Source organism: Miniopterus schreibersii, assembly GCF_964146895.1.
Source record: "Miniopterus schreibersii genome assembly, chromosome: 8".
Lineage (NCBI taxonomy): Eukaryota > Metazoa > Chordata > Mammalia > Chiroptera > Miniopteridae > Miniopterus > Miniopterus schreibersii.
In genome coordinates, this window is record NC_138109.1 from 17,966,560 (window position 1) to 17,991,929 (window position 25,370).

General features: G+C 44.2%; 1 protein-coding gene across 2 annotated transcripts; it reads left to right on the forward strand.

The window, feature by feature from the left end:
• The first annotated feature begins 1,255 nt into the window (after positions 1 to 1,255).
• Positions 1,256 to 25,370, forward strand: HDAC1 (histone deacetylase 1). 2 transcript variants are annotated; one of them, XM_081143683.1, is made up of 14 exons: positions 1,256 to 1,392; positions 6,772 to 6,884; positions 13,439 to 13,556; positions 17,527 to 17,601; positions 19,257 to 19,395; positions 19,853 to 19,994; positions 21,072 to 21,164; positions 22,336 to 22,444; positions 22,527 to 22,667; positions 23,124 to 23,232; positions 23,327 to 23,457; positions 23,729 to 23,881; positions 24,425 to 24,473; positions 24,746 to 25,370. In XM_081143683.1, the coding sequence occupies exons 1-14, from the start codon at positions 1,344 to 1,346 to the stop codon at positions 24,771 to 24,773; spliced, it is 1,449 nt and encodes a 482-aa protein (XP_080999809.1). In that variant the 5' UTR covers positions 1,256 to 1,343; the 3' UTR covers positions 24,774 to 25,370. The 2 variants fall into 2 exon arrangements, with proteins under 2 accessions (XP_080999809.1, XP_080999810.1); XM_081143684.1 differs by lacking the exon at positions 6,772 to 6,884 and having other exon boundaries at positions 1,266 to 1,392.

A 25,370-nucleotide genomic window follows, 5' to 3' on the forward strand; every position in this document is an offset into this window, starting at 1 on the left:
ATTGTCACATGCACTGAAAGGTCAAGGGTTTGATCCCAGGTCAGGGCACATGCCCAAGTTCCTATCAGCATTTCTCCCTCACGTTTATGTTTCTCTCTCTCACCCTCTCTAAAACGAATAAAAATATACCCTCCTCTCTGGCTGGTGTAGTTAGAGCGTCGGCCCTTGCACCAAAGAGTAGAGGGTTCAATTCCTGGTCAAGGGCATGTACCTGGGTTGCAGATTTGATCCCTGTTGGGGGAGGGGGCAATCAACCCATGTGTCTCTCTCACATTGATGTTTTTCTTCTCTCTCTCTCTCTCTCTCTCTCTCTCTCTTTCTCTCTCTCTCTCTCTCTTTCCCCTGCCCCCCTTCCTTTTCACTCTCTCTAAAATCAATGGAAAAATATCCTCAGGTGAGGATTAACGACAACAAAATACATATCTTCTAATGAGGATTTAAAAAAAAAACAACCCAGCTCAAAATGTCAATAGCTTTAATAGCATGAGAAACCTTGTGCCAGTGTAAGGGCAATCAGTTTCCTCCTGCCTAAAGGCACTCCTTAGTCCCCGTGGGTAACTGCATTAGGGAGGTAGGCTTTGGAGTAAGAAAGACTGGGTTCCACCACTTTGCTACAGTGTCTCTGGTGCATAGTAGGCATTCAAAATATGTGTACAAATGAAAACTGAATTTAATTACTAATTGTATGACTCTGGGCAAGACACAAAGGTCTCGTCTTCAATATGTTTATCTGTAAAATGGGATAAAAATCCTCCTCCAAAACTGTTGTGAGGAATAATTAGAATAACTGAGATAACCTTGGTAAAGCTGTTGCACAGTACTTGACCTACAGCACTTTTATTTCCTTTGTCAGTTAATTTCTCCCTCCTCCAAACCCGAGTTCTAATCCAGTTGAGTGACCTTGTGCAAGTCACACATCCCCCGCTCGCAGGCCTCGGTGGATTCTCTGTAAAATTACAAAGTTGGCCTCTGATCTCCAAGCACGCATCCACCATCGAAATGGGACTGTGAAGTTTATAGACTGGCTTTCTTCCCCCGAGACTAATGGTACGGTCTCTAAGCAGCTCCCCCACCCCCCTGTCGCGGACCTTGGTACAGGCCCAGGGGGCCCTGGGCTGCCTCTCCAGGCTGCCCTTGCCCCCTGCCGAGTTCCGGGCCCGTCCCTGCGCAAGCTGATTGGCTGGAGCAGTGCCCGGGCTGCGCGGCTATAGGTGAGCCTGGGAGGGGCGGGCGGAGCGGGCTAGAGGCCCGCCCCCTCCCCCCTGGGTCGGACGCTGAGCTGAGCCGCGGGCGGGAGGCCTGACGGACCGACCGACGGACCAGAGGGACGGGAGGCGAGCAAGATGGCGCAGACTCAGGGCACCAGGAGGAAAGTCTGTTACTACTACGACGGTGAGCACGGTCCTCGCGGCGGGGGCGGGGCCTGGCCGGGCCGAATCCGGGAGCGGGAGGCTGCGGAGACCTGCGAGGGGAGGCTGGGAGAGGCGAGGCGTTGGGGAAAGGCTGAGAGAGGAGGCTGAGGGGAAAGGAGGTCGGGGCTGAGGGAGGAGGCTGAGAGAAGGAGGTCGAGACCGAGGGAGAAGCTCAGAGGAGGGAAGTCTGAGCTGAGGGAGGAGGCTGAGAGGAATGAGGTCGGGCTGGGGAAGGAGGTCGAGACTGAGGGAAGAGGCTCAAGAGGAAAAGACCGAGGCTGAGGGAGGAGGCTGAGAGAAGGAGCTCGGGCCTGCGGTAGAAGCCTCAGAGGAATGGAAAGGAGGTCGAGACTGAGGGAAGAGTCTGAGGCCGAGGGGGCCGCTTGGGGAAGCCTGAAGTGATCTTGGTGGGGAGTTCTGAAGTCTGATGGGAGAGTTTGAGTGGGACTCCTAGAGGGGAGGCTGAGTCCAGGGGGGGGAGGCAGAATATGATGGGGAAGGTCGAAACGGTATGTTTTCCTCCTGAGAATACCAAGATCTTTCACTGCACCTTTCCTTCTCATCCTTTTTGGGGAGAGCCCTTCAGGAATCACCAACTAGTGGTCACCACTGTTCCCCACCCCCACCTCCAGTCTCTGAGCGGGGCCTGCAGTTGCTACTGGGAAATGGAGCCCTTGGGGTTGGAAGGAGAAGGATGCTACTTTTTCATTTTTAACAAAAATCTGTCCAGCTTACTCTGAATTAGGTAGCATGCAGGTGCTGGGACCAGGGGAATGAACAAGTCACTTATCATCTTCAGCTCAGTTTGGAGGGGGAGATAGTGACAGAGAATTGCTCTCCAGTGTCTTCCTAGGATAAAGGAACTCTCAGAGTGTTATAGGGGCACCAAGAAGAGGCACCCAGCCCAGCCTCAGGAGTTAAGGAAGGAGGTGCCATCTCAGTTAGGACCTGAAGAACAGAAGTTATTAGCCTGGCACAGGGAAGGCAAAAATAACCAGTTTAGAGATGAGAGAGGACAACACCTTTGAAAAACAGCAGGTATCTATCTACACAGTATGCCTGAGGCATAGATTTGAGTGCAGAGTGTATGTAGAAGTAGGGAGCAGGGATAAGGGAAAGGTTGCAAGTGATGAGTCTGAAGTAAATGGGAACCTGAACAGGAAGGGCTAGGCATACTATCCTAAGGAAGTTGTACTTTATTCTGAGGGCGCTTGTGAATCATTGAAGTTTTGTGAAGATTAGTGACATTGCCCAGGTGGGTGTGGCTCAGTGGTTGGGCATCCACCTAGGATCCAGGAGATCTGGGTTTGATTCCCTGTCAGGGCACATACCTAGGTTGCAGGCTCCATCCCCAGTTGGGGGGCGTGCAGGAGGCAGCAGATCAGTGACTCTCTCATCATCCATGTTCCTCCCTCCCTCCCTCCCTCCTTCTCCCTTCCTCTTTCTGAAATCAATAAAGATGTATTTTAAAAATGGATTAATTTTAAAAAAAGGTTAGTGACATCATCAGATTTATACCTTAGAACTATCTGGGATAGAAATTAAATTCATGAATGTTGGGGCAAGGAAGAAAGCGAGGAGTCGAAGTTTATGGTTTGGGCAGTTTGATGCTAAATATTTGGAGGAGAACATGTCAGTTGATAACTTTGATTTTGTTTTGTTTGTTGTTGTGTTTTGCTTTTTTCAGAAATACTTGTGGAGATGTCTGGGGGATATCCAAGTAGAGGTGTCCAGTAGGCAGTTGACCATTCTGGTCTATAATTTAAAGACAGAAATGAAAAGATAGAGATTTTTGGTAGTTGTAAGCATACAGATGGGAATTTTATTGTAGAAGAGGATGCAGTCAGTCACCCAAGAAGTTGTATAAGGTAAAAAGAGAAGAGGATCCCGGATGGGATTCTAAGGAAATGGACAGAGAGTAAATGCCTAAGGGAAAGGGAACATGTCTTGGCTACCTCTGAATGCTCAACCCTCAAAACAGTGCTAGCTCCTAGTAGGCTCTCAGTAAAGATACAGAGGGAATCGCCTGAGATGTAAGTGAACCAGAAAGTGTTGGGTTACAGTAGCCAAGAGAGGGAGGGAGTGGCCAAGTATTGGCAAGAACTGTTTCCTGTGCAGGGTTTGGAACTGAAGTGGGTGAAGAGGAGACATCAGGTTTACCCTTTTTTTTTTTTTTAAATATGTCTTTATTGATTTCAGGGAGAGGGGGAGAGAGAGATAGAAACATCAGTGATGAGAGAGTCGTCGATCGGCTGCTTCCTGCACTCCCCTTACTGGGAATCAAACTGTGATCTGGATCATAGGTCAGTGCTCAACCATTGAGCCATGCTGGCCAGGCAGGTTGAGTCCTTTTTAACAAAGCTTGTCCAGGGCAAAGAAAGGGGGTTTTTAATAAAAGGGAGATATAGTGGTTGAGAGTTGAGCATATTTAAATTCTTATTGAAAATAGCCAGAGAGAAGGAAAATAGCCAGAGAGAAGGAAAGATTGAAGATATAGGATAGAGGGGCTAGTAATGATAGAAGTTCCTGAGGAGACCAGTTGAGATGGACTCCAGAGCACAGGTAGGGACACTAGCTTTCAAGAGGAAGTTCCTTCTTGATGAGTGGGTAAGTGGCAAGAAAAAGTTCAAATGTAGGTAAGTTTGATGGGGAGAGTTGGAGTTTTCAAGATGAAGTAGAATATTTCTTTTCCTGTGAATTGGGGAGAGCAGTTGGTAGAGTAGGAATCTTAAAGAGAGATAACTGTTAAATAGCTGCTGTGTAATAGGGAGCTAGGAAAATAAATTTGGGAGGATTGCTGGACAGTGGTGAGGGCACATTTGAGGCTGTATCCTATGACTTTATAGCCCTATCAGTTTGCACAGTTTTGTGATCTCCACACTCTTAATTTAAAAAGACAAAAGGGGGAAAGACCCAACCTTTAGACAAGAGAAACTTCTTACTTTTTAAGAAACTGAGTTTTGCAGTCAGGTCACTACCTTGGGACTCAGATTGGCTCTGCTGCTCAGAAGTTAAGTGTCTCAGCAACCTAATTAAAAACTGTTAAGAGGATGATGTCTCTGGGCCCCACCCTCAGGTACTCTTAACCTTCTAGATAAGGTATCTTAGTTCCTGAAGTCTAAGCCCTGGCTGGATCTTGGCTTGATAGGCAAGGGACTTGCTAGGGATCAAGGCCCATGCCAGAGAAATGGGTAGGCAGGAATCCAGTTATATATCACAATAATGACCATGTGACTCCCGACTACCCACAGATTGGATCTGCCTCTGGATGACTCAGCCAATGCCTTGAGAACCTATTCTGCTCAATCCCATGGCTGATACCCTTGTCTGAGGGGCCCTGGGAATAACTTTTCTGCCTGACGTCCTTGCTACTGTGTCTATGTGGGACAAGGCTCCCTTATTTTACTAATGTAAAATGTTAATAATAGGGGAAACAGTGTGGGTATCTGAGAACTCTACTGTCTTTGCAATTTTCTGTAATTCTGCAATTGTTCTAAAAAGTAAAGTCTGTTTAAAAAGAGAGAAGAAGATGAGATCCTAACCATCCAGTGTCACATCATCCCAGGCCATGTCTATGACAAAGAGATTTGGAGTATGGCTTGGATGCTGTTGGTGGCATTCCCCACAGTCCATTGCTTCCTGGAATGAAACCTGTTTCTGGCATCACCAAACCACAATGGATAAGAGATTGGGAACTTTTTTTCATTGGTGCTGAAAAATCTGCCTCATCCTGATGGACTCCTAAGGAGATCTCTTTGGATGTGCAGTTCACTAGATTTTGGAATATTGTTACAGAAACTGTCTACCAAGTAGACTTACAGAGCCCTCTAAATTGAGTTCAAACCGAAGTAGGTACCTGGGAAACCCAGTGTAGTTTTAACATACTGGATGTGCGATCTTGAGCAAGCACTTCTCTGAGTCTTAGTTCAGTTCTTTGAATCTTTATTTGAGCCTCTGAAGAATATGTTTGGAGTTTGAGTTGGGCTTTGTAGTATGAGGATCATCAGGGAAGGACTTGCCAGGTCAAAGGAACAGTATGAACTAAGAATATTTGGTGAAGGCAAATGGCATGTTCAGGATGCTGATAATCATCTGGTGTGTTTAGAGCAGATATTGGCAAACTTTCTGTAAAGGGCCAGATAGTAAATATTTTAGGCTTTTGTGACATATGAGTGAGTTTCTGGCAATTATTTAGCTACTCAACTCTGCTATTATAATGTGAAAGCACCCATAGACAAAAATAAACTCATGGGCATGGCTGTGTGGCAATAAAATTTTATTTACAAAAAATAGGCCACCAATTGTGTTTGCCCCACGGGCTATAGTAGTTTGCCTACTCCCAGCTAGAGGAGAGAGGGAGAGGGAGAGAGTTGTGGAGGAGGGTGGTGATGGTAGGTAACAGGAGGTGAAGCTGGAAAGGCCTATTAAGAAAGTCCTGCCCTAGCGGGCTTGGCTCAGTGGCTAGAGCATTGGCCCGAGGACTGAAGGGTCCTGGGTTCAATTTCGGCCAACCACATGCATCTCAGTTGCAGGCTCGATCCCCAGTCCCAGTCCAGGGGCATGCAGGAGGCAACAAATCAGTGTGTCTCTCACACATTGATGTTTCTCTCTCTGTCCCCCACTCTGTGAAAAGCAATGGAAAAGATATCCTCAGGTGAGGATAGAAAAAAAAAAAGTCCTTGAGTGCCAGGTTACTGAAGTAGTTTATTCTTCATCCAGTAGGGGATGGGGAGCCATTAAGGATTTTTGAGCAGGGGGTGATGTTATCAAAGCTGTGTATTAGGGGAATAACTGGTGACATTGTGGCAGGTACTTTGAATTGAAGGCAGAGGGACCAATTAGAAGGCTATTGCTGTAGATGAAGCTAGAGATAAGAGTTTAGTTTACTTTTCTATAAAATGGGAATAAAACTCTGTCTTAACTATTTGACAGGGTTATTGTGAAGATCCAGTAAAAAAATGAATGTGAATATGCTTTGACACCATAAAGTGCCACAATGTGCAAGAGGTGAACTGTGGCTTATAATAATTCTGAGTATTGATGATAATTTTTCTGTCGTGGGAGTGGATTCCTTGGAGCTATAGTGTCACCTCCCTCGTTGCTAATCCCAAGTAGCTTTGGAATGAACCCCTCACACTCTCAAGTACTAGACGTGACATCCCTAAGTGTTGACCTCTCCAGGCTTCCCTGCTTTGTTTTTCGTTTTTCATTTGGAGTTATCCTTCCTTAAGGTAGGTGAGAATCTTAGAGACTAGAATGAATCAGAAAGAGAGTTTGCCTAGGAGTTTATTGGAAAAATTCCTGGGTTCTCCTGGGAGTGTGTGTCTGTGTTGCTGAAACTGTCATCTTTCTTCTTCAGGGGATGTTGGAAATTACTATTATGGACAAGGCCACCCAATGAAGCCTCACCGAATTCGCATGACTCACAATTTGCTACTTAACTATGGTCTCTACCGAAAAATGGAAATATATGTGAGTTACTGGGAACTCCACCCTCCCTAATCTCATCAGCTCCCCATACGTCATTTATTATCTTATTTTCTTGAACACCCATTCATCAGATGTGTTGAGTGGCTGTTATGTGGCAGGCACCACTGTAAATGATAGAAATTCGGTTTTTAAGGAGTCCATTCTAGTGCTGGAGACTAACATGAACACAAATAAATTGTACTACAGTGTGTAAGTGCAACAATTAAAAGTACAAAGTTCAGAGATAAAGAGGAATGAAGGAGGAAGGGCGCCTTGGGATGTTTCTTAGAGATGATATCTGAGCATAGTTTTAAAGATTGAATAGAATTTATCCTGGAGTTCAGAAGGGGACTGGCATTCTAGGCCAGGGGAAGAACATATACAAAAAGGCAGAGAGGTAAGAACAATAGGGTATGTTTGGGGAAAATATAAGTAGTTCAGTGTGCAGGCATTGCTGTAGTGTAAAGTTCACAGATGTCAGTGAGGGGAGCTAGAGCTGAAGAGGTCAGCAAGAATTGGATGTGCTGTACTAAGCAGCTCTTGTGGGCCAGGGTAAAAAAATCCAATGCCTAAAAAAAAGAGTGATTGGGATTGTTGAACTAGCACCAAGTCTCTAGTTACTAAAGAGTATAGATTGTCTAACCTCTTGACTCAGCTTCTGCTGAGTTCCATCTTTTAGGTTTTTTGTTGTTCTTTTTTAAAATGTCTTTATTGATTTCAGAGAGAGGAAGGGAGAGGGGGGGAGAGAGATAGAAACATCAGTGATGAGAGAGTCATTGATCTGCTGCCTCTTGCATGCCCCCTGCTGGGGTTCAAGCCCACAACCTGGGCATGTGCCCTGACTGGGAATCGAACCTCGATCTCCTGAGTCCTAGGTTGCTCAACCGCTGAGCCACTCTAGCTGGGCCCATCTTTCAGTTTTTAAAGAGAAGTTAGAAATTCATACTAAATATGTAAAATCTCCCAACAAAAATATCCAGCAAAAACTTGTTGGCCCAAGTTTTTGTTTTTTTTAAACATGTACAAACATAAACACATCAGTACATCTGTGGACCAAGTTTGAACCTCTTCTGGAGGAAGTGAAGAACAAGTGAAGGATTTTAAATGAAAGAGAGAGGGGTATAGGCATGTATTTTAGAAGCATGGAGGCCAGTTAGGAGGCTGTTGCAAAGGTCCAAATGAGAAAATAAAGAGGATCTGGGGGCCCATGCTGCCTTATGGTTAGAGCATAAGAGTCTGTTGTAAAAGTGTGCTGGCAGCTTAAGTAACCTAGCAACAGCAGTATCCTTCCTCACCATTCCAGAGAATGAAAGGGGATGAGTTTCCCTTCCCAGATGGCTGTGTTATGTCTCTAAGAGCCCATAGAGGCAGCTGGGGAAGCCAGAGGGAAGGGAAATAGGAGCAGGTCAGACCTTGCAATCAGAGAGATTTTTCAGGTGTGAAAGGCAGCTGGGAATGAAAAACATAAAAGGTAGCAAGGTTTTCAGGGACTTTAGAGAGCAGACTACCATTTAGATAAAGAGGATGCCTGAATGTGGAATAGTAAGTACTAAGATCTTCCAGAACTGCCTGTTGCCCATCTACACCATGCTAATCTGGCCCCAACTTGCCTTCTTTCCTGACTCTTCCTTCTTTGCCCTCCAAGTCAGCCAAATCAGAATCTGTGTCTTTCCATACCATCCTGACTGGGAGGATTATTTACTGTGCCCAGTCATATCTTACTTATCTTCAAGAGTCACCTCAAGCCCTCTTTCATTCAACATATTTTTGTTGAGTACTGTCATACCCCAGAGACTATATTAACCTCCATGAAAAGTGTTGAGAAATTAAAAAATGGATTCTGTCTTTAAGTGAGAGGGAAAATAAACTAAAATTTATTGACAATTGCTAGGTGCCTGCCAGGGCTACCTGTTATTTCATGTAATCCTTATAGCAACCCCAACTTATTGATCAGAAAACAAGCTCAGAGAGGATAATTAACGTGCCCAAAGTCACATAGCTGTTAATAGATGAGCTAAGACTCCAACCCATCTCTCTCTGATTCCAGTGACTCTATCTGTCCATTTGTCCTTTTTTCCTTCCTAAAGAACCTTTTAACAAGAAGTCTAGAGGTAGATGGTCTCAAGATTTTTTTTGGCTATGTCATCAGAGATCCAGGCTTATTCTCTCCTCAGCCATCCTTAGCTTATGTGATTTCATCATGTTTTTTGCTTTGAAGTCACATGATGGCTATCCCCAAGGATCATGTCTTCATATAACAGTCCAAAGAGGAAGGGAACAGGGTTAAATGGATCACTGTCTGCTATGCCCACCCTGTACTCTCCTTTTTATTAAAGAGGAAAACCCTTTCCAGAAATTTCCCAACAGATTTCCCCTTAAATCTCATTAGGTCATTTGCCATCCTTAGACCATTCACCAGCAATTGGCTTAGACTAATCACATTTGACCCCTGGGGCTGGGTACATTAACACCCAACCAAATTGAGATATGTTACCAAGAAAGAAGAGAGAGAATGGCTCTTTGGGAAGCAGCCAACTGTGGCTGTCATAGAAAATAGTAATACCTTATTGGAAATTATATCATATGTGTGGTATTCTTATTATAAACTTCTAAAGCAAAACCTCAGTGTTATCTCTCCTTTCAAAATCTCTGGATCTTGTTCTCTTTAATGTGATCTTTTTCTTTCTCTGATCCTCCCTTTCCATTGAGAGTGCATCTTTGGTCCTATTCCCCCAACATTGTTTCTCTGCATTCATCTCTTCTGTCCTCTCCTTTCTCTGGGCTCTGATCCTAGCATTCCTTTCCCAAAGCACAGATAGCCATTTTAGTATCTGTCCTGAAATTGATGGCTTTTGAGAGTCAGTCCTGAAAGATGCTCCTTAGAACTTCTCATGGGAGTAGTTATATTACTTCTGTATTTCTGTCTCTACACCTGAAGGAGATATGTTAAGAACTTTTTCACACAATTTTACCTTTTTGGGCCCCTTCCCCAATTCTGTCTCCACACATCTAATTAATCGCTCCCAGAATCTATATCCCCACTTTTCATCCAGGCACCTTCCTATTTACATCATCAAAAATACTGCTCTCTTCCTTACTTTGGATGCTAATTTTATGTATTCCCAGGCTTCTTACTCATCGCCTTCTGTTCTTTTGTCCTTTTTGAAAAAAATGTTTTTATAAAATAATGTAGATATGAAATAATTTTTATAAAATATATGTAAGGTATAAATCACATTGCAATTAATACCACCTAGTTTAAGAAAATGAACATTTTCATGACTACTAAAGCCCCCCCCCCCCCGTATGCCCTTCCCTGACCCTGTCTTCTTCCCATAGTTAATTTCTGCTCTGAATTTGGGGGCTTATTATTTCCTTACTTTTCTGTATAGTTTTACCAGTGTGTGTTCTTAAACAGTACGTGTTTTAGTGTTACATGTTTGAATGTTATGTAAATGGAGCCATACAGTATTTATTGTGTGGCTTTCTCTTCTTGCTCAACATGTTCCTGAGAGTCATACATGTTGATGCATGTAGTTGTGTTTATTTTCACTGTATTTCATTGAAAGAATATACTACAATGTGTCTGTTTTATTATTGGTGGGCACTTGGGTTGTTTCTAGTGTTGGGCTATTATTAAGACTGCTGCTATGAACATTCTTTTTGTATTTTATTTTTTTATATTGTTTTTTTAATTGATTTTAGAGAAAGAGGAAGGGTGAGGGTTAGAGAGATAGAAACATCAATGAGAGATACATCAATCCAGCTGCCTCCTGCATGCCCCCTACTGGGGATCCAGCCCGCAGCCCAGGCATGTGCCCTGACCAGAAAGTGAACCAACAGTCTCTCCATGCATGGGACAATACTCAACCAACTGAGCCATACCAGCCAGGGCAGTGGCCAAACTTTGACAAAATAAAATTTAATCCAAAAGACTGGTAGTTGGGCCCAAATTCCTATATGGCAGTAATTAGCTAGGCTGGCCCTCAGCTCACCAGATTTTTGTTTAAGTACCAGATACGTTAAACTGACTGGCCCTTTTAAGTGCTTTGAATTTCGTGTTCCCTGGGTTAGATTATAAAATATTTAGAGGAATTCTAAAAAGGTGAGCAGGGACCAGATTATTTTGGTTTCCCAAGTAATGAAGACTCTGAAGGGTTTTTAGACGGGTGTAACATGATTCAGTTTGAATTTGAGACAGATTACTCTGGCTGTGAGGCTGGTAGGGTTGAGAACAGATTCACAATTCCTAAGGTTAAGGCTAGGATACCAGTTAGGAGATTGTTGCCATAATCCAAGCCAAAAATGTGGTTTGGGCTGGAAGTAGACAGATTTGACAGATACATTTGGCATTAGTTTCTAGAGAACTTGAATGTAGGAGTTGAGGAAAGAGGAATCAAAGGTAATACTCAGGCTTGAGCTTCTGGGTGGATGGTGGTTAGACTAGGAAACCTGGAAGTGAGGAGCATGGGAGAGAAATAAGGTGGTAGATTCAGTCAAGATAATGGAGGGATGATGAAAGGGATTGGCCATGGATTGAAGTGGAAGGCAAGAAAGGATGGAGTTAAAGTTGGCACTTAGGTTTTCAGCCTATGTAGGTGTTGGCATCATTCACAAAAATAGTAAAAGAGAAGTTCTGAAAATTAAGTTGAATTTGAAGTGCCTCTAGGATTCATAGGCGGAGCTGGCTATGAAGGTGTTGGGATTGTGAATCTGGCTGGGGCTAGAACAGAGATTAAGATGGAGAGTTTGGGTAGTCATCTATTTAGAAGGGATAGTCAAAGTGGAGTTGTGTTTTTGTTTTATAAGATTTTTTTATTGGTTTTCAGAGAGAGACGAAGGGAGGAGAGAAACATCCATGTGAGTAACATATCGGTTGCCTCGCGTACATGCCCTGGCTGGGAACCAAACATGAAGCTTAGGCATGTGCCCTGACCGGGTATCAAGCCTGAAATCTTTTGGTGTTTGGGACGATGCTTCAACCAACTGAGCCACCTGGCCAGGATCAAATTGGAGCTTTGACAGCATTGCGAAGAGAATAAAGGGCTTAATGTAGTTTTTTTAGTTGTTGGTTTTTTGTGGGTTTTTTTAGATTTTTAAATTTTTTAAATTGATTTTTAGAGAGAGGGCAGGGACAGAAGAGAGAAACTTTGATGTGAGAGTGGAACATTGATGGCTGCCTCTTGCAAGCCCACTACCAGAGATCGAGCCTGCAACCCGGGCATGTGCCCTGACCAGGAATGTAACCAGCAACCTTTAGTTGCACCGGACAACACCAGCCAACTGAGCCACACCGGCTAGGGCAAGGGCTTAATATAGTTTTGAAAAAGCAACACAGCCCAGCTGGGCATGGCTCAGCAGTTGGGTGTCGACCTAGGATCCAGGAGATCAAGGTTTGATTCCAGGTCAGGGCATATGCCTGGGTTGCGGGCTCTATCCAGGGGCGTGCAGGAGGGAGCCAATCAATGACTCTCATCATTGATGTTTCTATCTCCCTTCCTCTATCTGAAATCAATAAAGATATATTTTAAAAAAAAGAAAAGGCAACACAAAACACCTAAGTATTTGGAGCAAAGCCTTACTTCTTTCACTATGGGTGTTCTTTAATAAAACAGTATCTGTCTTTCAGTCTTATATTTCTCATTATATTTAATTGAGAATTAAATGAGAGTCAAATTGTACCTGGAGCCAGACCTCTGGGTTTCCTAATCCAGCTTATGACTGTGTAACCTTGGGTAAATTACTTAACCTCTGTGCTGTAGTTTCCTTACTGCAAAGTGAGGATGATAATAGTATAAACTTTAAAAGGTTGTAAGAGTCATATGAGATAGTATATAAAGTGTCTGAAACAGTGACTGGCACAAAAGAAATAATGTTAGCTGTATATTGAAAATGCTTTATAAATGATAGAAGTATTGGTAATTAGAAAAGAAGAGGGTCATCTTTGAAGAAGACCTACCTTGAAGGGGTGAGAGGAAGAGAATTTTTTAAAAGAGGAGAGGAGGAATCCGATGTTGGGATAACCAGGAAATTACCCTGCCAAGTTTTAATGGGGAGGATGTCAACAGAATTGTTGGTGTGATGATGATTTATAAAAGATGTCCCATCTCTTTCAATTATTAGTCACCCCTTCTTGAACTTTTGGAGCCATTTGGCCCATAGTTATATATTGTTATATTTAATATTAAAAATAATAATTTGTAAAGTGCTTCACAATTTATAAAGATTTAATAATCTTATTCAATTCTCACAACTTCCCTGTAAGGTAGATGTTATTCCTAAATAGTAAATGAGGAAATTGAGGCTCAAGAGGTAGACTTGCCAAAGCAACAGAAGTTGAGTTGCAGTCTGGGTCTTCTGATACCAAATCTCCTTTGATAATCTTATTTGCCTAATTAGATTATAAGTTTCTTGAGGCCTGAATCTATTCAGTAATTTCTTTTTATCCTTCAAAGCAGCTAGCTTAATGCTGGGCAGATATAAGCGTTCAAACTATACTGAGTGAAGACTGGCATGTAGTTAAGAATAACATGCCCTTTCTCCTCTCTGCCCTCTAGCGCCCTCACAAAGCCAATGCTGAGGAGATGACCAAGTATCACAGCGATGACTACATAAAATTCTTGCGCTCCATCCGCCCAGATAACATGTCTGAGTACAGCAAGCAGATGCAGAGATGTAAGTCCATTCTGTTTGCTCCCTGCTTTCAAGTCCACAGTTGGATCTCCCTATCAGTTGGAGGGGCCCACCCTGCTTTCCTTTGTTCCTCCCAGTCAGCTGACATCTGATTTCCCTTGCCTCCCAAGGGTGCCAGAGCACTTCTTTTTTCTCTTTTGGTTTTCCTTTGGTTTCTGATTGTAAGGAATGGAGATTGAACCTCATCCAGTTAGGTTCACAACATTTTGCCAAGAAAACTGTAGTTGTAATGGAAAAAGCACTGACTTGGGAGGGGGATAGGAGATTTAGGTCCCAGCTCTGACTCTGACTCTTAACTGACTGGGTAAGTCACTTCCCCTCAGATTTTTCTTTTGTAAAGTGGACTGGATGTCATCGCATACAACTAACTGCTCCCACTCTGTGAGTATTAATTGAGAATTTAGCAGCCAATTAGGACATACTCTGGATGATGTAATCTTTGAGTTGAGGTGATTCTACCCCTGCCTCTTGGGACTCGAAACTCAGAACAGGTTCCATTTCAGAAGCAGCACTCAATTTGTAGAAATTATGGGGATAATTTTAGCTGTGGGGGGGAAATACGTTCAAATTTGGGAGGAACTATCATATGTGACTTGGCCCTTATGTAATTTTAGAAATTCTCTCTTAGCACCTAAGATCTCTGTAAAACAATGTAACAGCATTGCCTAGAAGAGATTGTGATAGTTTATGACAGCTTATTTTGAAATATCAGGAAACCTGTAGCACTTATTTGTTGCTACTGCCACAAGGTAGTCTGAGTCCCAAGGCAGAAAGTTATTTATTCGTTGCAATAATTGTGCAGGTAATGATTACAGAACCACAGAGAACCTCTTTGAAGCATTAGGTTTCACAATTCCAGGAGCTGCTGCCCCTTCTAAGTGAAGTATTTGCTCTCTGAATTAGCAGGGTCTTATTTCCTTTCAAGGTGAGACAAATTCATTCCTTTGCTCTAGATGGCTTTAGGGGTTTCCATTACCTATTTAGACTAGTAATCAGGCTCCACTGTCAGCAAAGAGGGCTCTCATTAGAGAAGCAGTTTGGTGTTGAGGCAAGAAAATGAGCTTTGATGTCTTGGTTTGAATCCCTTAGCTCTGCCACTTAGATATGTGTTCTTGAGTAAGTCTCCTAGCCTCTCTGAGCCTGTTTTCCTTTCCCTTTAAAAAGAAGACAGTAATGCCTGTCTTATAGTAGAAGTTGGGGGTGGTGAGTGAGAGAACATATTCAAAGCACCAACTATCACTGAATAGTAGCTTTTGCTAGTATGACTTAATGACTTTTGTTATTTTCAAATCTGTCAAGGCAGACAAAATATTAGGCCCTCAGGAGTACACAGGTTTGGCTCTGGCTCCCAATTTGCTCTAATTTTCCTGAAACCAGCACTCTAAACTTGTGCATTCAAAAATTAGGCCTGGGATTTTCTCTCATTGAAGGTGAGCAATAGGAAAGATGAGGCTCTCTAAGGACTTCAAGAAACCTTATTGACTTGATTCATAGGATTATAGAGAGATGTCACTTAGTACAGTGCTTTATAACCAGTGGTGTCTACAGAGATATCAGGGATGTAAGAACGGAGCTCCTTTTTTTTTTTTAATTTAAATATATCTTTATTGATTTCAGAGAGAGGAAGGGCGAGGGAAAGAGCTAGGAACATCAATGATGAGAGAGTCATTGATCGGCTGCCTCCTGCACACCCCCTACTGGGGATTGCGCCCTCAACCCGGGAATCGAACCTTGATCTCCTGATCTTAGGTGGTTGCTCAACTGTTGAGCCATGCTCAGCCGGGCGTGAACTGAGCTCTTTTTAAATGTTTACCAATACCTAACGTAGGAAATTATACCTGTAATAAGACCAACTAAGTCTGGTTTCCTTGCTCTTGGCTAGAATGTAATAAATGCCTTGTGGTCACTTTGAGTCTTTGAGAACTTCGATCAGAAGTTAAAATGGGAACATGAATAAATGCAGGTTTTTTGGCAGATAGTCTGTCAGAACATGAGACTCATGGTGGAAACACGATAAAAGGGACTTATGGTGGTAAAACTTGGAGCCGTTCTTGTCCATTTTATAGATGTACAGACTGAGACCCAGGAAGGTAAAATGCCTTTTCAAGTCACACAGCAAGAATGGAAAATGGAATTCTCCAGTGGTAGTATGGAGAATGGAATTCTAGTCTCTTGATTCTGGGGTGTTTTTAAATATGTTGCATATAAAATATTTCAGACACACAAAAGAAATATAAAAATAATATATTGGACATCCATGTACCCACTGCCAGCCTACAAAAGAAAATATTACCAGTACAGTTGAAGCCTCCCTGAACACCTCAAGTTAGTGTTTAATACCATGCATCTTGTTGAGCTGGGAACATTTTAGCCACATATTGGTTTGAGGCCTGAAATAAAATATTATTTTCTTGTGTCTAAAACACCCATTTCCTCCCATGGAGGCTCTACATCCCAAATGAGAATGCGAGCAAAATGTTGGAAACCCAGGCAGGCCAAACCCACTGCAGGAGGAAGCAGCCAGAGCTGGGAATTGGTTGCCAATGGATAAGTAGCCTGGCCCCAGGGACCAAAGTTCTTATTGACACAGCCTCCCAGTGTTTACCAGGGAAGCTAGGGAGAGAGCCACCCACTGCGTACCCCCTTATGCAGATCACACTTTCTCTGAGCATTTGTCTTGGTAGGGCATCAGATCAGGGCACCCTTCAAGTTTAGGGCAATGCCAGAGTTGGTAACTCTTGTGGTTATTGCAAACCTTGAGCTTCAGCTGTATCTCAAGAAGTTACCACAGTCCTAGCTGGGCTCTGCTGCCCTCCTCATCCTAGGGGTCCTCTTCCTTGGTCTAATTTGGGAACACAACTGTTGTTACCTGGATGTGTAATGGGAAGTCTAGGGCAAGAGAATAAGACTGTAGCCCCACCCCTACCCCTAAAGTCCTGATGTATCAGCAGCATCCTTTTCTGTAAGAGGAGACTTGGAGCCATAGGGTTCCTCTTTGGCTCTGTGAGTCTATAACCTTCAGATATGCTTCCCTTCCTGTCTTTTTCACTTCATTTGCATTATGGTTTGCATGTGTTTCATCACTATGTTTTAGTTTGTACTTTTACCCCTTCAGGCCTGAAATAACTTTACTCCAGTTGTCACTTGTGGGTATAGTAGAAAGAGCACTGGACCGTGGGATTCAAGACACCTGGACTCTGATTCTGGTTCTTGCCACTGCCTGGTTGTATAACCTTGGGCAAGTCACTTAACTTCCCCGTATCTCTTTGTTCCTCTTCAGTGGGGCTAATATTTGTCTTGTCCAGCTCATGGGGTTGTTATGAGGATCAGATGAGATTGTGTATGTGAAATTACAGAGAAAAAGCCAGAGTATGTTTTCATAGGCTTTTAGGATAGACAGACCAATACTTGAATACTGCCTCTGCCATTTACTAGCAGTTCACCTCTCTGAGCCTGTTTCCCCATTTATAAAATAGGACCAAATTTTACCTCATAAGGTTGTGTGAGGATAAATCATGTCAGGTATTGAAAGCATTTAGCACAGTGTCTGGCATGTTGTTAAATGTTCAGTGAATTTCCTTGTTGGTCAGCCAGAGTGAGCTCTAGGAACAAACCCAGACTGGAAGAAGAGGTTAAATTTTTCTCCCTCAAAGAATGAATCAACATTTTTCCAAGTACTTACTTGCTAAATGCTCCCTCATGTAAGATTTCTATTCATCTTCTTAACAATGGGGTGAGGTGGGGATCATTATCACTTGTTATAGATAATGAGCCAAAGCTCAAAGAAGTTAAATGATGTGACCCACTTATACAGACGGCCATTAGGTAGTAGAGCTTGGACTAGAACCCAAGCCTTCTGAATCCAAATTTTTATTTTTCCATCAGCTCATAAATAGATAAACAAAAACTAAAGGAAATTGTGGAAACTAACCTTTTGCTTATGTCTTTCAAGTCAACGTCGGTGAAGACTGTCCAGTATTTGATGGCCTGTTTGAGTTCTGTCAGTTATCTACTGGTGGCTCTGTGGGTAAGGAACATACCTTCCTCCTGGAGGGCTGTGCTGGGTTGTAATAGTGAGGTCTATCTTTTAGGTCACTGTCCCAGTAGGGCTGATCTGTGACCATATGAAATGGTCCTATGGGTTTTTGGGTATTGTTGTTTTTTGTAAATCCTCACCTGAGGACACCTTTTCCATTGATTTTTAGAGAGAGTGGAAGGGCAGGAAGGGGGTCAGAGAGAGACACACATCGATTGGTTGCCTCCCACAGGTGCCTGGACCGGGGCCAGGAATCAAACTTGCAACCCAAGTATGTGCCCTTGACTTGGAATTGAACTCTCAACCCTTCAGTCTGTGGGCCGACACTTCAACCACCCTGAGCCACACCAGCCAGGGCAGTCCTATGGGGTTTTACCTTAGGTCTTTCAAATGTACTTCTGGTTCAGTACCAGCCCAGGCTCAGTCTCTTATGTGGTACTGACAGGTGTCCTTGACTGTTCTCTCCTACCAAGAGATCTTATATACAAGAATTCTCTGCTGACCTTATGGGGTTGTTAAGATGCTATACATAAAAGCAATTTGTGAACTGCATAGTGCTATAAAAATCGGAAATGTCATCATTTGTGTCTTATAGAAGAGCATGGTAATTATCTCTGAGGTCAGAAATATGCCCTAAATATTGCCCACTTCCATTAGTAACTTCTAGATTACCTCTAGAATTACTCTAAACCCTTTTTCTTAACAAATATTTATTTTCTTATGCTTGTTTTCTCTCCTTCCCCCTCCCTTCCACTACCCAGTGTAATCTCAGAAAAAAAAAGTTGCCCACAATCACACTGTCAATGGATAACCACTGTTACCATTTTAGAGTTTATTCAGCCATTCTTTTTCCTGTGTGGATATATCTGGACATAACATATATACATCTATATTTTACAAAAATGTGTTGTGCATATACACACACTCACACACATTTTTGTATCTCTATTTTTTAACTTAGTAAATCTTTGAAGTTTTTCTATCTGCAGTAGATATAGCATGATTTTTAGTGGCTACATGGTTATTCCATATTATGGACCTACTTCTGTTGATATAATTGGTCCCTTCTTATTGGATCATTTGGATTGTTTCATGTTTTTATTGCTGTTAAAATTACACTTTAACAAATGCCACAAATGCACTTGAACACTTGAGTGGGTATTTCCCCTATTTGTACTTTGAGCCTCTACCACCTTTGGTATCCTCAAAATTTTTTACTGTGAACCATGGTAAGAAATACATTTATATTTGCAATCCAGGTTGTGTGTACACACACGCGCTTGTGCACACTTTCTCATTTAAAAACCCTATCTCACCCTGAAGCCAGTTCTACAGAAGAACAGTTACCTTTACTGTTATTCTGATATTTTTTTCCTACTCTGTTTCGTTTAAAAATATATATACTGGTCATGACCCACTAAACCAATTTTAAGGCATACTAAAGGGTTACCACCTTCAGTTTAGAAAACAGCTTTTTAAGAGTAATATATTTACTGCCTGTGGGAATGAGATGGGAGGGGAAAGACTGGTTTGTAAATTGTACAATACAGCTGTTGAATAGGCAGGTTCTACCTCTCACTGGGCTTCTTGAGGGGAGGGGGATAATGGCTTGGTAATAGGCTTATGTTCTCTCTTCCCACGCCCAGCAAGTGCTGTGAAACTTAATAAGCAGCAGACGGACATCGCTGTGAATTGGGCTGGGGGCCTGCACCACGCAAAGAAGTCCGAGGCATCTGGCTTCTGTTACGTCAATGATATCGTCTTGGCCATCCTGGAACTGCTAAAGTATGCCTGCCTGGCCTTGTCTTTTGGAGGAGCACCTTAGGCCAGGTTCCCACTTACCTTTCCCCTGGGCTTGCCTCCCTAGTTGCTTTTCCTAGCAGTGTGCTGGCTAGGATATGTTCGGTGAGTGTCTCTGGCCACTCTCTCCTTGACGGGGTCTTGATTTGATCTGAGCCCACGGCAAGATCAGGGGCAGGTGCTGCTCAGATCCTGCCTCCAGAGTGTCCCTGTGTGGCTGGAGTTGACCCTGGCTATAGAGTAGGAAGATCGGACTTGGTCGGCTTGGTCAGGCCTCTGGAGACACCCTGCCGCTCTTCCACCTTCCTTCAGCCAGTTTCCACGTCTCTGGTGCTTAGAGATACCTGAGGGAGGCAGCCAGCTCGGTAAGCTGGGACCTGGCGCCCTTGGCGCGTCCCACTCGGAAAGAGCCACCAGACCCCTGACCCCCTTTTGATCCTAGGTATCACCAGAGAGTGCTGTATATTGACATTGATATTCACCATGGCGATGGCGTGGAAGAGGCCTTCTATACCACAGACCGGGTCATGACTGTGTCCTTCCATAAATATGGAGAGTACTTCCCAGGAACTGGGGACCTACGGGTGAGAACTCCCTTTAGGGCCAACCAGCTCACCCTCAACTGCCAGCTCTAACTCTCCTATCTCATGTCACCAAAAACCATTTCCTGGCTTTTCTGCTGTTCAGAACACCATACTCCAGCCTGGGACACCTAACCATAGTCTCCTTTCCTCCCTTATTCTGGAGGAAGGGAATGATGGGACATAGAGGATTGGGAGGGATGGGGTTGCCTGACTTGTACACTTCCCTCCTGGCCACAGCTGAATTGCATTACACTGTTCAGATGTCCCATATGGCTTGAATTTTAGGCTAGAAACATTAGGTTCTTTCCCATTGGCTAGGAATTGGGACCCTTATGAACCATCTCAGGGGTTCTTAACATTTTTAGGTCACTTCCCCTTTGACCATTGACTGAAAGCTATAGATCCTCCCCCCAGAAAAGTACATGAAATTTTACATCTGATATTGAATAGTTAATAGACACCTCCCCTTACTGAAGTCCATCCATGGACCTTTAAGAATCCTTGGAAGCTAATTCATTGAACTGTTCTGTTATTAGTATGAATATAGTGAAACCAGCCACTTTGTCATGCCAATAGCCCTTGGGTGAAAAAGTGGCACTAACTCAGTTGTTTGGTATGGTTAGCATTAGAGTAACTGAGCATTTACGATTTTGAAGAACTCTTTCCTTTGCTTCCCCTCCATACCGCCCTAGAGAGGGGAGGGTAGAGGAGTGAACAGTAAAGATCTCTGGAGAGGAAAGTGTTGGTTTGGTAGGTATTCTGTGACCCAGTCACCAGCCAGTTCTAACCCAATCCAAAGATAGAGGTCTTTGTGCTGTGGGATAGCATATTTAATGTCTGGCCTCACAGACAATTCTCAGTTTGGGTACAGACTCGGTGTGTAAAGAGCTGTGAGCTAGACTTGCCACTGAGGGGAATAGTACTAACCGAGGTGTCCCTGCTCTATCCCTGGTTCACCTCATGGGCCCTGCTTGTCTCTTAGAACCACTGCCTCTTTTTTTTTAGCCTTCCAGCCCCCATCTTTAAACTTTCTCCTAGCTTCATTTTTCAGTTTTACTTTAATTTCCCCTTGATTAGGATATTGGGGCTGGCAAAGGCAAGTATTATGCTGTTAACTACCCGCTTCGAGATGGGATTGATGACGAGTCCTATGAGGCTATTTTCAAACCGGTAAGTGGTTTATCCACCACCTGGGCTACAAACAGGATTGGTCTAAGGGAGGGGTAGCAAAGACACCCCCCCACCCCCACCCCATATCTCAGGAATCTTTGCTCACTGAGAGGCTGGTTGGGAGATGTGTTTCAACCCTGGATTGCATGCTGTGTGCTCAGTTCCGGAAACAAAATTCATCCAAATATTTGTTGATACCTTCTGTGAGTCAGGGCCTCTCAGATATGAGGATACCTAAGACATGATCGATGGCCTTGAAGACCTCACAGTTTAGGGTGTTGGAGGTAGGCATATACCAAACAGTGTGTAGTTAGTACTGTTTTTGAGGGATGAACCAGAGGATTGAGATTCAGGCTCCTGCCTGGGCTGGGGAGAGGATAGTCAGATGGTTTCACAGAGGTGGTGACATTTTGAGCTAGACTTTGAAAAATGAGGAGTTACCCATGTGGAGAAGGAGCTGGGGCTGGATGGGAGGGGTGGCATTCAGCAGAGGGAACAGTGGTATCAATATGTAGCTGTATGAAGGGCAGTGTGATGTGTGGGAAGAGTGTTGAAGGATGTAGGAAATGTATGTTGGGGGTCAGTATTTCAGAGGGAGCCTTGAATGTCACTCTGAGGAGTTAAATCTTCACTTGTTAGCAGCAGGGAACCATTAATACAGTAACAGAATAGTCAGCAAACACCAAATGCCTAACTTGTGCCTTGTAGTAAGGGCAGGTGACAGAAGCCCAAGTTATGGTTTCTGTCCTCAGTAGCGTTAGATTCTAGTTGTGAGAATGAGATATAAAAAAGTGAAATGGTTCCTTACAATACCAGGCTCAAAGTCTATAGGACCAGGTGAGTAGAGCAGATGCAGCTAAGGGTAAGAATGACTTCCTAGAGGAAGTGGCACTGGAGCTTGGGCAGTGAAAGTAGGGACTCGGAGTTGACACGGAGGCCATTCTAGGTTCAGTGTTAGTAGCGCTAGGAGGCCCTTGGAGATCCCTTTAGATTGGAAAACTGAAATCCAAAGTGGGGAAACCAATACCCCAGACTGATACTTCCTTTTATCTGCCACCCACAATGTGGGTGAATGGAAAGGTACAGAAGAAAGTGCTGCACCCACTCTTTTTAGCCCAGAACATCACATAGCTTTTCTTGAGGCTGGTGGTGACCAGGATGTGTCCTTTAGGTCATATCCAAAGTAATGGAGATGTTTCAGCCCAGTGCAGTCGTCTTACAGTGTGGCTCGGACTCCCTGTCTGGGGATCGGTTAGGTTGCTTCAATCTGACCATCAAAGGTGAGACCAGGTAGCATAGGGCTGGGTGGGAAGGGTCCTGCTGGGTGCTCCTATAACCCAGCACCACCTTCTTCCACCAAAGGGCATGCCAAGTGTGTGGAATTTGTGAAGAGCTTTAACCTGCCTATGCTGATGCTGGGAGGAGGTGGCTATACCATTCGTAATGTTGCTCGATGCTGGACATACGAAACAGCTGTGGCGCTAGACACAGAGATTCCTAATGGTAATAGCTCAAGGGCAAGGTTGGGCTGGGTGGGGCTGGAGCTCATGTCTTTAAGTTCACAACTCCTTTCCTATTGGCTGAATGACCTCTCTTCCAATACTAGTCATTGATTCTCTTGCCTATTCTCTTGTGATTGTCAGGCTACAGCCATCAATTTTTCCTGAGTCCTTTTTGACCCTGTCCCCTCTCCCTCCTTTGGTCTGAACAAAATTATCAGTGGTTACTTATAGCTTTGGAATTTCTCCTCTGTAGGGTAACTGGGGTAGTGAGTAAGGGAGTGCTGCCAGTAAGCATTACCTAAGTTTTTCTACTATAGACACCCTTCTCACCCTATCTTGGAGGCATTCTTCTCTTTGATAGTTGGGCTGACAGGTCCAGATAAACCTACAAATGTTTTTCTCAGGGTCCCATGGTTTGGCTAGGTCTCATGACTCTTATCTGCTACCCCCCAATTAGAGCTTCCATACAACGACTACTTTGAATACTTTGGACCAGATTTCAAACTTCACATCAGTCCTTCCAATATGACTAACCAGAACACAAATGAGTACCTGGAGAAGATCAAGTGAGTATATCCTCAGACACCCCTGGATGGAACATTGCAGGCTGTAGTTTGTCCCTTACTAGAACCCAGCCACCCTCTCTACCATTGGCCATAGACAGCGACTGTTTGAGAACCTGAGAATGCTGCCCCACGCACCGGGGGTCCAGATGCAGGCGATTCCCGAGGATGCCATTCCAGAGGAGAGTGGCGATGAGGATGAAGAAGACCCTGACAAGCGCATCTCGAGTAAGACCCAGACCCAGGGTCCTGTGCTTCCCACTGAGCGGGAAGCTCTGACTTCCCTCCACTTTTCCTGGGTCCACGTTTCCCCCAGGCTACCCATCTGTTGAGAAACCCAAGTTGTAGTGCCTGTAGGAACAATTAGGGAACCTGAGTTCCCTCTCCCTTTCTCTTTGTCTTCTTCCTTTGGTGTCTCTTGAGGACACTCCTGGGGAAGCACTGGGCACTCCTGCTCCCTCAATATTTTCCTCTCTCAATATTTTCCATTGCTTCCCAGTCTGTTCCTCTGACAAACGAATTGCTTGTGAGGAAGAGTTCTCCGACTCTGATGAGGAGGGGGAAGGCGGTCGCAAGAATTCCTCCAACTTCAAAAAAGCCAAGAGAGTCAAAACAGAGGATGAAAAAGAGAAAGACCCAGAAGAGAAGAAAGGTGGGTTTGGGTTGGACCAGGACTTGGGTCTTGAGCCCCAGGTCCTGGAGGAGGATGAATGTATGTAGGGCGCTGGGAGGAGGGAGCTGACTTGGGCCCTGCCAGCTCCTGTGGGGCTCTTCCTCAGCTCCTTGGGCCTTTCAGTGGCTCCCAGAAGTGGCAGGGCTTACAAAAGAATGAAACTCGATTCATCATCTCCCCTGGCTTATTGAGCCCTGCCAGGCTCCAAAGCCAGGGACATGCCTGGGCTCCCTGTGGTCAGGAGCGTGGCCCTCACATACCACCCAAGCCCTTTTCCTGGCACTTCACCCCAGTTTCCCAGGGGGCTGCCTCCTCCCACCAGGTTCAGGCTCCAGCAAGTTGGGAAACCGGTCAGACCTGTTTGTTCTCTACAGGGCTCACTGGGTGGACCTGGGATGGGCTTTTCTCTTTTTTTATGTCCTTTGAGCTGTAGTGTGGGGAAGGGGTTTCTGGGTAAGCAAAGGTCCCATGGGTCTTTACGGAGGGGCTGTGTTTGGCCATCCCTGCACTTTTATGTTCCAGAAGTCACAGAAGAGGAGAAAACCAAGGAGGACAAGCAAGAAGCCAAAGGGTGAGGAAGGAGCTGTCTGTTAGCCATCTCCCTGGCATTGGTGCACCAGCCCCTTTGTCCCATTACACTGGGGGAAGGCACAGGGACAGCTGGTCTAGCTTACAAAAGCCTCTTTCAGGGACCAGTCTGTCTCTGCAGTCCTAGGCAGAGGTAGGAAGCCCCAGCCCGCAGCAGTCACCTGGGCAGCTGGGGTCCTGTGAAAATAAATCATTGTACCTGCACTTCAAGGCCTCGGGTAGGTTATCTCATGCCAGTCTCTGCTCTCTCCACAGGGTCAAAGAGGAGGTCAAGTTGGCCTGAGCAGACCTCTCCAGTTCTGGCTTCTTGCAAAGTGCCCCACCTTTCTCCTGCAACCCCTCAGATTTTATATTTTCTATTTCTGTGTATTTATATAAAAATATATTAAATATAAATATCCCCAGGGACTAGACAGGAACCAGGGCCCCAAGCCCAGGGCACACGTGCTGGGTGAACTCTTCGAATAGCTGCCCTGCCATCCCGCCCCAGTTCTTAATTTTGAACCATAAAGGGTGCCAGTTCTGGGTGGAAGGGATTCTATTCTCTTAAATATCCATAGGACAAAATTTTGAAATGCCAAATTCCTGCTTAGTAGCTTTGGAAAGCTTCCCTTATTAAGCATTCTAGGAGTGGCTGGGTCTTTAGGGACTTCCCCTGTTCTTTACAGACTCCTTAAGGTAGCATCAGCCATATTTAGATTGGTTCTATTATACCTTCCCACTGGCCCCAAGTGAGTTAAGAAACTCATACTACCTGACTTCTGTTCCCCCTCCCTCCCCCATTCTGCCGGTAGAGATTGGTAGTTTCCTTTTTGAGATACTATTTTCGTTTTTTTTTGTGTGTGTGAGAATCTTTGTAATAAAATGGTACATTTCTATA

What these genes read in the sequence shown, in the direction of transcription:
- HDAC1 (XM_081143683.1), top strand. Translation starts at nt 1,344, where the DNA reads ATGGCGCAGACTCAGGGCACCAGGAGGAAAGTCTGTTACTACTACGAC. An exon ending in AGTCTGTTACTACTACGACG is followed by an intron (nt 1,393 to 6,771) that starts GTGAGCACGGTC and finishes TTTCTTCTTCAG; the next exon opens with GGGATGTTGGAAATTACTAT. An exon ending in ATCTACTGGTGGCTCTGTGG is followed by an intron (nt 17,602 to 19,256) that starts GTAAGGAACATA and finishes TCCCACGCCCAG; the next exon opens with CAAGTGCTGTGAAACTTAAT.